General features: G+C 43.2%; 1 protein-coding gene across 6 annotated transcripts in view; it reads right to left on the minus strand.

The window, feature by feature from the left end:
* LOC141758899 (myosin phosphatase Rho interacting protein) overlaps positions 1-12649 on the minus strand; it is a 54425-nt gene that overhangs the window by 1762 nt on the left and 40014 nt on the right. For 4 of the 6 annotated variants that reach the window (XM_074620694.1, XM_074620693.1, XM_074620692.1 and 1 more), the window contains 11 exons: positions 10891-11644; positions 9992-10108; positions 5384-9109; positions 4144-4291; positions 3939-4044; positions 3399-3558; positions 3205-3312; positions 3025-3111; positions 2739-2901; positions 1267-1352; positions 1019-1119 (listed from right to left, as the gene is read on the minus strand). In XM_074620694.1, coding sequence (XP_074476795.1) covers positions 1033-1119; positions 1267-1352; positions 2739-2901; positions 3025-3111; positions 3205-3312; positions 3399-3558; positions 3939-4044; positions 4144-4291; positions 5384-9109; positions 9992-10108; positions 10891-11644 — 5542 coding nt within the window. In that variant the 3' untranslated portion in view covers positions 1019-1032. The remainder of the gene's footprint in view (positions 1-1018; positions 1120-1266; positions 1353-2738; positions 2902-3024; positions 3112-3204; positions 3313-3398; positions 3559-3938; positions 4045-4143; positions 4292-5383; positions 9110-9991; positions 10109-10890; positions 11645-12649) is intronic. The other 2 variants (XM_074620695.1, XM_074620689.1) reach the window with 1 other exon arrangement.

The following is a 12649-nucleotide window of genomic DNA, read 5'->3' on the forward strand; positions in this document are numbered from 1 at the left end:
TGATCTGAGATCGTTCATGAGCAACACTGATATTTACAAGCTACTATTGCAGACCGAAACTACTTACAGTTCTGCATGTCAGCTTACTGTAAATTTGGGGGCCAATACACGGGTGACATTGTTACATTGTTGGCAGAAATGGAATATAATATTAATAAGTTCTTTAGTGTTTTCGTTACCTTAGAACCTTCTACAGTAGCCCAGAACGGACAAACCAAACATCGGCTCTAGAAAGGGCAATTTGCGTTTTCGCGTCGGCCGCCGTAGTTCTCCTACACGCTTGACAAGTATCAACTGGTTGCAATATGAACCTCACTGCTAGATGCTGCCAAATCCTACACACTGCACCTTTAAATATTAAATATGAGTTCGCTGAAACATTAACATCATTAGGTGTTTTTGAAGAACAGCAAGCACGGCTCTGTCCAAAGAAAACAAAGTCTGCCTACCTGCACCTCTAAAGCTCACTAATTAACACGTTCTTACACTTTGATAGATAACGTGTTAATTGGTGAGCTTTAGAGGGGCTGTTGGGCAGATTTTGTTTTTTTACCTAACCTGGCTACAGCTGCTTCCCTTTTTCCAGTATTTATGCTATGCTAAGCTAACCGCCTGCTAGCTGTAGCCTCATATTTACCGTACAGGTGTGAGAGTGGTATCAATTTCCTCATCTAAAACTTGGCAAAAATGTGAATACGTGTTGTTCCCAAAATGTCCAATGTACAGGGGAGGAATGAAACCAGAAAGGCTTTTAGACAAAGTTTGCAAATCATCGCTTCCAAGCACTGCTAATGTTCACGCCTGTGATATCTAACTGAGGGTTGGACACTACAATCAGCTTTGGTGGGATCATGCGAGGGTGTTAAGGGCATGCTTTGCTCTACATCATGCTATACCTACAGCACATCTTGGGGCGGGGGCTCGGGGGGGTAATCACCCCACAATGGGAGTGTCAGCTATCCCATGAGACCTGTTCAATGACAGACTGACGGACAGAACAGACAGATGACAAACTTACAGGACGATAGACCTTCAGTAAAAACGTCCCGACCGACCAACTGTGGAACACACTTCTACAGTATGTGACGGCTGAGTTGCAACGATCAACAGTGATAAAGTCTGTACGACAAAAACTTCCAACATCACATCACACGGCAAACTGAGATGGTAGCTTTAGAGTGCATAGATTTTACTCCGTCTGTATGTTTGAATTTGAGACAAAATGCTGTAATTAGGGAAAGAAAAAATATTAAACTTGACACTCACCTTTGACCTTAGGCCTCTTGATAGCTTGGAGGTTGTTGATTGTTCTTTTTTCAGGAAATCTGGATTACTTTTTGATTTCATTATATCTAAAAACACAATAAAGTTGTGCCATTATTATCATTACCCTCTAGTGGTATAATAGTTAAGTAGTAAAGTTTACAAGTATTATTAATATGTGGCATAATCTGCCTTATATAAGTGCCGGGTCGCTAAAGATCCAAAGTACTGTATGTAGGAATGTTTTAAAAAACACCACATGCATTTAAGGGTAAATGATGCTAAACTGAGCTACAACAGTTGTAGCTCTATTTTATTAACAAATCGTCCACATCAAGTAAATAAAAAAAGATATCAGAATCATCATAACTACTGTAATCCTTCTTTGTGCTTCTATCAAGATTACATGGAGCACAAACAGGGCCAAACTGTAGATTTCTGATCCAGTAAACAATAGGGATGCACCGATCCCATACTGGCCAAAATCACTGAATCGGATAGGATGGAAGGAAGGGTAAGTAGTTAACCTATGTAGTATGATTTATAATACACAATACGTTTGTTTTCATCATAATTGTGGGTGCCGTTTTCTTTTCTTTTTACAAACCTCACGTTGCATAACATCACTTTACGTTACGGCATTGGTCCAAAACTGACTAAAACAGTAACTGACTCTTTTTACTATATATCGCAAAAACACTTTACAGGGAGAAAGACGGACAGACAGCAGCAGAGGATGGAAAGGTAAACAGTGCATGCACTACACTGCATTAACTGTATCTGAAATTGTGTGAGTGAAAACCCTTTTAATATTTCAATAAACTAATGTTAACATACAGTGGTGGAAGAAGTACTCAAATCTCTACTTACTAAGTAAAAGTAGTAATACTACAGTGTAAAATACTGTCACAATTAAAAGTCCTGCATTCAAAATATTACTCTAGTAAATTGCACAAAAGTATTACTATCAACATATACTTAAAGTACCAAAAGTAAAAGTACTCGTTATGCAGAATGGCCCATTTCAGAATAATATATATTATATTAGTGGATTATAATAATTAATGCATTAATGTGTTCATCACTTTAATGTCGCAGCTGGTAAAGGTGGAGCTCATTTTAATTACTTTATATGCTGAGTTTAATCTATAATACATAATGTATTAGTTGATTATATTTTGTATTAATAATCTGAATCTGCAAAGTAACTAAAGTTATTACATTTATTAAACATTAAATATTTAAGAGATGAGCAAAGACGGTATCTGTATTAGACATGAAAAAGTGCTATCAAGCCAGCTCGAGCTGTTTGTAATATGTATATCATTGTAATTTACACTTTAAAAAGGGGTTTACATTTCCCGATCAACAGTGACTAAACTGGTTGTCATTACAGTGTACGACTCCTGACTGGCTTCATTACTTACAAAACTTTAGAGATGTTGGGTGTAAATAATGATTAAATGAACATCTACCGTATCCAGATGTGACCGATCCGTCGACCGTCCTCTCGCCTAAAGCTTCGGTTGCAATGAGCAGCTTCTCCTTCAGTTTGCCGATGTCGCAGTCGGCCTTCGCTTTTACAATGCTGAGCTCCGTATAGATGACCTTATATTTGTCTGTGGCATATTTCTTGTCCTGTTGAAATGAAATCAATGACTCAGTTTTTCAAATGTTGTTATAAGACGTTAGGAAATATCTGTATGTATGTATGTAGGTTCAATAAATGGTTTGCAATTAATAAAGATTGGCTTTGCTTACCCTTAAAGCAGACTGCAGTTCATCTTTCAAAGAGTGGATTTCCTGTTTAAGATACTGGATCTCGGACTCCTTAATTCGTAGCAACACCTACAAGATGGGGTGAAACACTCGTAAAATTTAAGACCAAATGCTTAATGTGTGTGTGTGTGTGTGTGTGTGTGTGTGTTTGCTTGCACATACCTCCAGTTCATACACATCTTTGCCCTGCGTAAGAGGTGACAGCGCTGTTTCACCACTCCAACAGGAGCGCATCCGAGTGATCTCTGTAGTCAGTCGGTTATTTAATTCCTATTGGACAGAATAAAGTTATGTTTCAACCCGTAGAAAGAAATGTTTTTGTATGTACATGAGCATGTGTGTGTGTGCATTCAAACCTGGTTGTGAGCGTTCAGCTCCTGGTTCTCTCTCTGACACTGCCTGAGGGCCTGCCTCTCGGCCTCCAGTGCCTGAGCCAGGTGAGCGTTCTCCAGACATTTCTGAGAGTACTGCTCTGACAGCACCTCCAATTCCCTGTGGATGGACTGCAGCTCCTCCCTGGACAGTCAGATCACCACAATATCACCTTCAATTCTCATCTGATGTTTACTAAACCAGCCTAGAAGTGAGTGGAGCCTTTCATCATGTGATAGTGATTTTCCCAAAAAAGTTGCTCCAGTTAAATCAGCCACAGACGAGCTGACAAGACCGAGTTCTTACACTAGTCATTACTGCAACATAGAGTTAAATAGGGAGTCTCTGTTCATTCTATTAAATGACAAACATTTCCTCAACCTCAGGACTGGTAGTTAAAACCTTAATAGCATTTTCAGGGTTTGAGTGTCAAGCTTTACGTCTGCATGCTCCGATCTTTTAATTTAAAAAGGAAAAAAAAACAGGAAATATTATGCTTCTCATTCGCAAAGTTTAAAACATACTCATATTGTAAGCGAAGCTCATCAATGTCAGAGTTGAGTCCACTCAGTTGGGAACGATGGGTCTTCTCCAGATCCTCCTTGTGTGCATTCTTCATCGCCTCAATAGCTACATTTAAGATAGATCACACACACACACATTTAATTACAGTAGGTTGGTCTTGTGTTAAAGGATATACATTTTAGGTGGTAATATGGATTTCTTTACCAGCAATTGTGGCAGCAGTCTCCTCAGCCAATAGTCTCTCTCGCTCTTCCATAAGTTTGGAAATCTCCCTCTGGTGCTGCCTCTGGATGTCATGTACGACCTTTTGGTGTGTGTCTTCCATTGCTGCAAAGCCACGTTCACACGTGGCCTAGGGGAAAGAAAGAATCCAAAATTTGTTATCACAAAATTAAGTTTGCACTTAACCTATATTCTAATTTGTGACTATAGATTCAGTGTAATATCTAGTTCACTAGGCTACATGGAGTGTCATGCAAAATCAGTGATAGAAGCCATGCAAGCTTATTATGATTTGTAGCCCAGCTATGTTAGAAAGAGAGCGAGTTAAAGCAGTAAAATTCTATTCAAGCAGAGTTGCATTTTTGTCATTAATAGACCTTCTATTATTGAATATGGGAAATGGTGTGTCTGTTAATGCCCAAATGAAGAAGACATGTTGGTGGCAAGCGAGTCATCCTACACTTTGTTAGGATGTTCTCGAGTGATGACAACCTGTAACGGATTGCTTTGCTCGATTATGTAAAACCACTAGGAATGTCCCAACTTTATCCATATGATTGGCATTTTTTTTTGGTATTGCCTATAACATTTCTGATTCATTTTCGATCTGTGTTTTCTCCGAGAATTCTGTGAACCACAGAGTGCACAGTAGCCTGCAGTTTCAAGTTGGTTTTGCAGGTATTTGGTCATAAAATAAGTAATAATATAATTCCAAATTAAAATTTTGACCTGAATGGTTCTAGATGAAAAATCCCCAAAGGTACTACAATTCATTTTGTCAGGAACATGAATGCGTGTACCAAATGTCACGGCAATCCATCCAATAGTTGGCAAGACTAGAGAATAATTCAGGGTCATAAGGATTCATGGCCTGGGAGCGATGAATGTCTGTGCCAAATTCCGTGCCAATCCATCTGGTAAAGGTGGATACATTTCACAAGATAATGATGGTACATTTGACTCGCTATTGGCTGTAAATCTTAAATCAGGATCATCGAAGGCAATCACCCAGTAGTTGTTGAGATATTTCAACCAAACTGGTGAAATCTAGGTTCATAAATTTACAAATAATCCCAAATCACACCATTTCCCAACTCCAAACTCTGTGCATATTAGTAGACTGATGAACAAAAGCAGCTTGTTATTAAACTATCTCACTATTTATCTAGTACTCTCACTTATTTAGAAAAAATCACTAAGGTAAAATGAAAGAGCAAAAAACCTTAAGACTTTCAAAGTCTCTCTGGTATTTCTCTCTCAGGCTGGCCACATCTCCTTCTAGGTGCTTGTTCTCCAGTTCGTCCCTCATGGTGCTCATCTGAGCCTCCAGCTCCTGGATGCGGTCCTTCAGAACCACCATGGAGTCCAACTCCGACATGGCCTGTGCTTCCTCCCCCTTCCCCTGCTCCTCCTCTTCCATCGGTGTAGCGGCCTCATCACAAGGAGGCGAGTAGGAAACCTCGGGACCTCTTTTGTCCTGTTGGAGCTTTTGGATGGACTGAATGTTTTCCATATACTGGGAATGTAACTTTTCCATCTCCTGTTTGTGGATTTGCTCGAGCTCACAGATCTGCTGTTCGAACTGCTCCTCCAGTTTCTTCACGTGACCCTCGTGCCGCTCCTCCATGGTGTCCATGTCCACCAGCAGAACTTCTAGCTTCCGCTGACTGTCGGCCGTCGTATCCATGAGGGCCAGCTCGGTCGAGGCGCGGCCTTTCTCCGCTCGGCTCAGCTCTTGCTTGTGCCTCTGCTTCATCTCTTCGGTCTCCTTCTTGAAATGCTCCTCCAGGAGAGCCAGTTGCTCTTGCTGCTGGGAGAGCTGGTTCACACGTTTGCTGATCTCACTCTTCAACGTATGGTTCTCCTTCTGGAGAGTGGACACTGTTTGTGTGAAGTTCAGCCGCTCGTCCTGTAAGGATGCTTCATATTGCTCTTGGATTGCACCGACATTGTGGGCGTGCTGCTGGACGAGAGCATGCATGTTCTGACCCGTCTGTTTACACCAGCCCAAGTCTTGTTCGTGCATGGCCCGTAACCTGCACGCCACATAAGCCACTTGAGCCTGGATCAGGGCTTCACGCATACAGAGAGAGGTACTTGTGAAATGATGTGACGTTTGGTGGCCCAGAAGAGCGTGGATCATTTTAGCCAGTCCAGGATTGTTTCCGCCACTTTCTATCTCTTGAGCGTACTTATGGAGGACCGCTGCTTGTCTTTGAAGCTCATTTGCCAGGTTGTCATGTGCATTTTGCAGCGATTCGATAGAGTCGACACCGCAAGAGGGCATTTCTCCAGCCAAGTGCTTGTCCACGATTTGCTCGGCCAAGCCTCTAGCCTCTTCCATTTCAATCTGCTCCATGTAGGGAGCAAGTTCAGAGGGGTGAACGTCTGCTAACTTTTGTTTACTAAACCCAAAGTTATTTTTGACTTCTTTTATTACATTTTTCAAATCAGGCCTTTTGGAAGCTTCAATAATTGCTTTCAGAGCCAGTTCCCTTTGATGCAGGTTATCATGGGCTTCAGTCAACTCCCTTTTCAGTGTTTTGAATTTGTCTTCATAGCAAAGTTTAAGGTTTTGAATAGAGTAGGTAAGCTCTGCTTTAATGACGGTATTAAAGATAACTGTGGCATCAACATCTACATCAGCCGAAACACTGCCCTCTTTGGATTTAGCAACATCCGTCTCCGCTTTCTCCAATTCTTTCCAGAACGAACTCTCCAACATCAACTTCCTGGTCAACACATCAGCATAAACTACAGCCATGCAATCTTTGTCACCCCTTTTAACGTTCTCCATGTCTTCCCATATCTCGGCAAGAGACTGCAGGAGGTCAGACTTTGAAGTCTGTATTAACAAAGCCATCTTGTTCAAAACGACTGCCTCAAACGATAACGTTCTGGCGAAGAGGTGCAAAGCCTCTTTATCTAGAGTGTCTGGGGTTTGATTTTGATGGACAACTGGCGAGTGCTCTTCCAGCGTCTTTTGTCCTTGTTGGATGTACAGCGACGCATTGAACAAATCGCTTTCTATCTCCGACAATGAGTGCAGCTGTGTATCAGGGGTCTCATGACAGCCACTGAGAATAGTCCTGACTTTCTCTCGACTGTTCTCCACACACACCAGGGCCTTGGCATAATGCTTATTGGCAGCACTACTCTGTATCCCACTTCCACACTTCCCAGGGTTAGGCTTTGTTTCTGTCATCTTTAGATCAATCTTGGACATGTCTTCTGCTTGGACGGATCGCTGTTCTTCTAGATTCAGTGTGAGGTTTCTTAGTTTTCCCTCAGTGGCTAGCAGTTTAGTCTCTAGGGCATGAATAATAGAGATGAACTTCTCTGGGTCACTACTGTAAGAGAAGGGGTTATCAGAGATGTTTCCTTCACTTAGTTGGATGTCTTCGACTACATCCTGGTTTACTTTTTGTGTCATGTCTGCAAAGGTAGTGCTCTCATGGCCCTCTAGATTCATGTATTTTTGGCACTGAATATTGGAAAAACGTATCCTTGGTCTCTTAGCTTGAGACTCCTTATCATCTGGGGAGTTCTCTGTCGTGGATGTATTGTTAAATGACAGTAAGTGTTCTGTGTTTGCTGCTAAGGAGGCCGATGTTTTAAGCCTCGCCTTCTTGCTCTGTTCTGGGATCTGCTGCCTTTCCATTCGTAGGTCAGCGTAGCCCAGCTGCAGGGCATTGAGATGCTGCTCTAGCTCCGCTATACGGTCCTCTGCAACCACGAGCTTGGCCTGCAGATCCTTCTCAGCACTACATGGCTCAACCTTATTTAAAATACTTTGACTCATTTGACAAAGAAGCTCCTCCTTAGCTTGCAACTTCTGCTCCGTTTCCTCCAAGCTGTTGCCAAGTGCAGCCATTTTAACAAGGGCCTCTTTCAAGTCCTCTTCCTTACGTTCCACCAGCCTCTCATACATCTCTTTAGTCTGCCGGATCTCCTCCTCTTTCTCTCTAAGGAACTGGCTCATTTTCTGAAACTCTTGGGTGGCCCTCTCGTACGAGTGCTCCAGGGTGTAGTAGTCAGCCTCTTCTGTTTCCAGACGGTTGCGGAGCTTATTCACCTCACGGTCTGCTTCTGCAATCTGGTTAAGAAGCTCCTGACAGCGGCAAGTGACATGGCCTTTCTCTTCTTCTAGCCTACGCACGCTCTCTCTCAGTGACTCTACCATGTCGGTCTTGTGGGCCAGCTCCTCTTGCAACTTCAACATTTCCTCCCTTTCCTTTCCTCCAGAGGCCTGCCTCCCTCTTAACAGGGCCTCCACCTGCTGCTCAGCCTCCAACACTCGGTTCTCCATCTCTTTCTGGGCAGTTTCAGCCTCAGCTAATCTTCTACACAGATTCTGTCTTTCCCTCTCATGACTCTCTTGCATGCTATGCTGCTCCATCCTCAGGCGCTCCTCCTTCAGTGCCTGACCCTCTTCAGTAGCGCCCAGCCGAGCAGTCACCTCTTGCAGCCTCTCCTGCAGCCTCTGTATCTCTCTCGCGTGGTCTCGCTGCAGGGCCTGCTGGCGCTCCAGGTGCCTGAGGGCCTGGTTTCTCTCTAAGAGGCTGGCCTCTATATCACGGAGTCTATCTTCACTGTCCTTCAGCTGGGCTCGTAGGGTGGCCTCACCGCGGCCATACTCCTCTTCTTGCTCTTTTGAACGCTCCTGCTCTAGCTTGAGCTCATTGCGCATTCTGGCCACAGCCTGTTCACTGGCCAAGATTTCAGCCATTGCAGATGCTAGTTTAGCCTGCAGAGCCTGAATGCCAGACTCATGGTGGTCCACAGCATCCTGGGCTTCTGTGTAGCTTCTCTTTAGTGTCCGAATCTGCTGCTGAGCAAGGTCCTGCTTGCGCTTTTGTGTCTCCAACTCGCCTTGCAAGTCTTCGTTAAGCTCGTGCAGGCGTTGCAATGGCACTCTGTGCGGTGAGGAGGAAGGGGGTGTTGCATTCTTGAAAAAGATTGATGAGACAGTTTCATTAATGACATCACCTTACCGCCCCTACCACATACGGAGAACCACATCTCGGGGGTAACCAGGAAAATAAGTTTTCTCCTTTCTTGATATCAATCTCTCTTTTGACGTTTTTTTTCCCCCGAGCTTCCGCTGTGCTTTTTCAGAGGTGACTTGGAAAATGAAAGGTGTAAATGAATACCAAAACAAAAAACAATAACTTATTGTGATTTAAAAATAAAAATAAAACCAACTAATGACTTTTTGCAAAGTAAATATGTGATACAAAAAAAGACATTCTGGCTCTGTGATGAGTTCACGGTATGACTTAAAAAATGCACAATGTAAAAAAGCAATTAGTTAAAGTATGCAATTCTGAAACACCAAAAAGCATGCAGAAATCAAGCTTGGAAAGGGCACACAGAGAAAAGCACAAATGAACAGAGAGAAAAAGCACAGCGCAAGGCTTCTTGATCAAGTTTCTTACCTCGAGCATTTCAGATCAAATCAATTATTTTCCCAGGAGATGTGAAACTCCGTCAAAACAGTTAGTGAAAACTCATGCTAAGAACACCACAACCATGCGTATCAGTTTCAGAGAATAAGCACCCACACCTGTTAGTAGAATCTTATACAAGTTACAGTAGCCACACATAAATCTGATCCATCATGAGCGAGTAGACTGTATAACAAAAATACAATCTAGGTACAGTTGATAGCATTTACTGCACCACGTTTGACCAATACATGTATACTACCCTGCAAACCTTAAAACCATTATAAACATTTTAATGCTCAAGATTTCATGTTGCTATTTGTACATGTTGTCAATTTTAAAAACCCATACTAATCCTGCACGATGGGTGGTGAGTGTAGTACCTGCAGTACATAGCCCTCTCTGGCACTTTGCTCCCTCCCTAGAGCATTTTCCAACTGTTCTTTTAAAGCGTTGTTTTGCTTCTGTAGTCGGTCCAGCTCCTGCTGCTTCTGTCCCAACTGAACAAAGAAAGAAAGAGAAGGAATAATGAATGGCATAAGATGCTCATATATATATATATATGTATATCTGGGGATGTCACAAGAACCGATACTTCCAAAAGATGCCAAAATTCTGAAAATGTGACAGTCTCGTAGAAATACGAGTACCAACGGCGTCTAAAATCCGAAAGGACACAGTAAACTCACTATCAGCGCGTCCTGAGGCCTGTACTACGAAGCAAGATTTGCAGTTAGCGAGGTAACCCTGGGTTTTCAGACCTATGACGGTGGTTCACTTCTTTCCGGGGTAGATCACCATGGTATCTTATGCTGAACACCTAACCTGCTCCGCAGCAGGTTATGTTCAAGATAAGAGATCAACTCGTATAAAAGCACCGCCTACTGACCAATCGGAGCTCGGTGCGAAGATCGTATGATAATATTACACAAATACGAAGAAGTTTAAAACATAATCCAGGCTAAAAGCAACACAGTTTAAACTCCCAACTACAGAAAGGACAGCTGGCTGTATGCTGTGGGTGCTTAACACTTTGAATCATGTTTTTATATTTATTTTTTTACTTGCTCTCAAGTCTGTTGCACACCACCGGAGTCGGGGACGCAGCTGACAGAAGGCTGAAATAGTTATACACGCCACATCTTTGTCAAAGGGCATAATGGAGTTTATTATTCTGAAAGCTTTTTATAATATTACTGCCCCATCTAGACGACTATATCTGACTTTTGAGTTTTTGATATGGTGACATCTCTATGTATATCACCACACTGAGGAAACGCACCTCTTTGTCTAGCAGTGCAGCAAGCTCATGTGCAGGCAATCTGTCAGAGTTTCTTGAAGCTGTGTTGATGGGCACTTGCTTCTCTTCTCTTAACGGTGTCGTCTCCACCTGATGCCATCGATGCTCAATCTCTTCTCGGACTTCTGAGGTTTTGTTGTCCTTCTTGTGTTCACTAGCAGGATGCGTGACTGTAGGGTGGTCTACTTCCATCCCTCCTTGCTCTTGGCATTCAGGTATCGACGGCTGTGCCGGTGGTGTGGTATGTAGCGTGGAGGTCATGGTAACAGTAACAGTATTTGGCATGTGGGTTGCACTGGTTGTGCTGTGTGGAGGGACGCCCCTCCTAACACTCTCCTTTTCTGCTCCTGCTGTCACAGAAGGTGGGTGAGCACCTGACACAGAAGAGGTTTGGATGGAGGAGGTAGAGACGGGAGAGGACGCTAATGAGGAAGGGGACGAGGAGGGAGAGCAATATGAGGACGTCGTGGAGAATGACGAGCTGAGGTCGACTGTGTCCGCTCGTTCATTCGCGGGCTTTTCCGTTCGTTCCATTTTGAACTCAGACCAGTCAAAGGTCTTGGAGCGACCCTCTCGTCTGCGCTCGCGAACTCGGCTTTTGCGGGGCTCGGAGGCATTGTTGCCAGCTGACTGTACGTGGACGACAGACTTGGGGGCCTCAGGACCAGGGCTTGGCTCAGGGGCGGCCTGTGGACATGGCTCCAACATCACGTGGGCTTTTTCCTCGGGGAGGGATCTGAGTGAACAAAAACACAAAAAAGAAAGATATGTAAGATGATTTTAACAAGACGCGATGACGAATTTTTACATTTACATCAGCTGAAGCTACAATACTATTACATAAAGCTGGACAAACAACAATGCATACATTTGTAGCAGAGCAGCATCATTAAACTGTGCAGTAAAAGCATGATAATCAGTGAAATGCATTCAAGTCAAAGCACATCAAAATGCTTATATGGCAGACTACATTAGGCTGAAAGCGGCTTTGCTGTCAACAGTCGTGATCTGAGGTAAGCCTGATGGCAGACTCCTGCCTTTAGCTGCTATGTTAATGCTATTTGTATAGTGTAGTAGCTTCATGTGAAGAAATGTGTTTGATTGGCACTTGGCAGTGTTGAGGGGCAGAGAATTTTAAAAAGAGTGACCTGACGGAATAATCTATTTTCACCACGTTGTGTGTGGAGGTGTCAGGAGGTATGAGTAAGGGGAAAATGAGAAGGGACAGAGCTCGAGAATGAGAAAGGAGGTGTCTGTGAGGCGTCTTTGCAGAAATACCAAAAATATCACACATTCTCCCCTTGGAGAGAGCTGCCTTAGAGACACACTGGCAGAGTGTGTGAATCAGTACATGAGGGTCAGAGCATGTGTACAATATCAGGCGTGATGACCCATCTGAAAGCAATACTCTTTTAAAAACACAAAAAAGCTGTTGTTGTGGAACAGTTACAGCAAAAAAATTGATATTTATATTCCAGCTCTTCCCTCTATTCACTCAAAGTTTTTGTTCCATCTGTGTTGCAGTTTGTTGTTGTTCTGTGATCACTTCCAAAAGTTCCTGAGTGGACAGTCGCACTACTATGATCATTAAAATCACTCTCTGCTGTTGATCAACACAAGGTCGGGTAGGTTATTCTAGTATGTTGATGTGATTGCAGTGTGTGTCTCTACAGTGGCACAACTGACGAGGAGACATTACTCGACAATCACATGACATAGGGCGGGACAACAAACACGCTAG

Source organism: Sebastes fasciatus, chromosome 20 (genome assembly GCF_043250625.1).
Source record: "Sebastes fasciatus isolate fSebFas1 chromosome 20, fSebFas1.pri, whole genome shotgun sequence".
NCBI lineage: Eukaryota > Metazoa > Chordata > Actinopteri > Perciformes > Sebastidae > Sebastes > Sebastes fasciatus.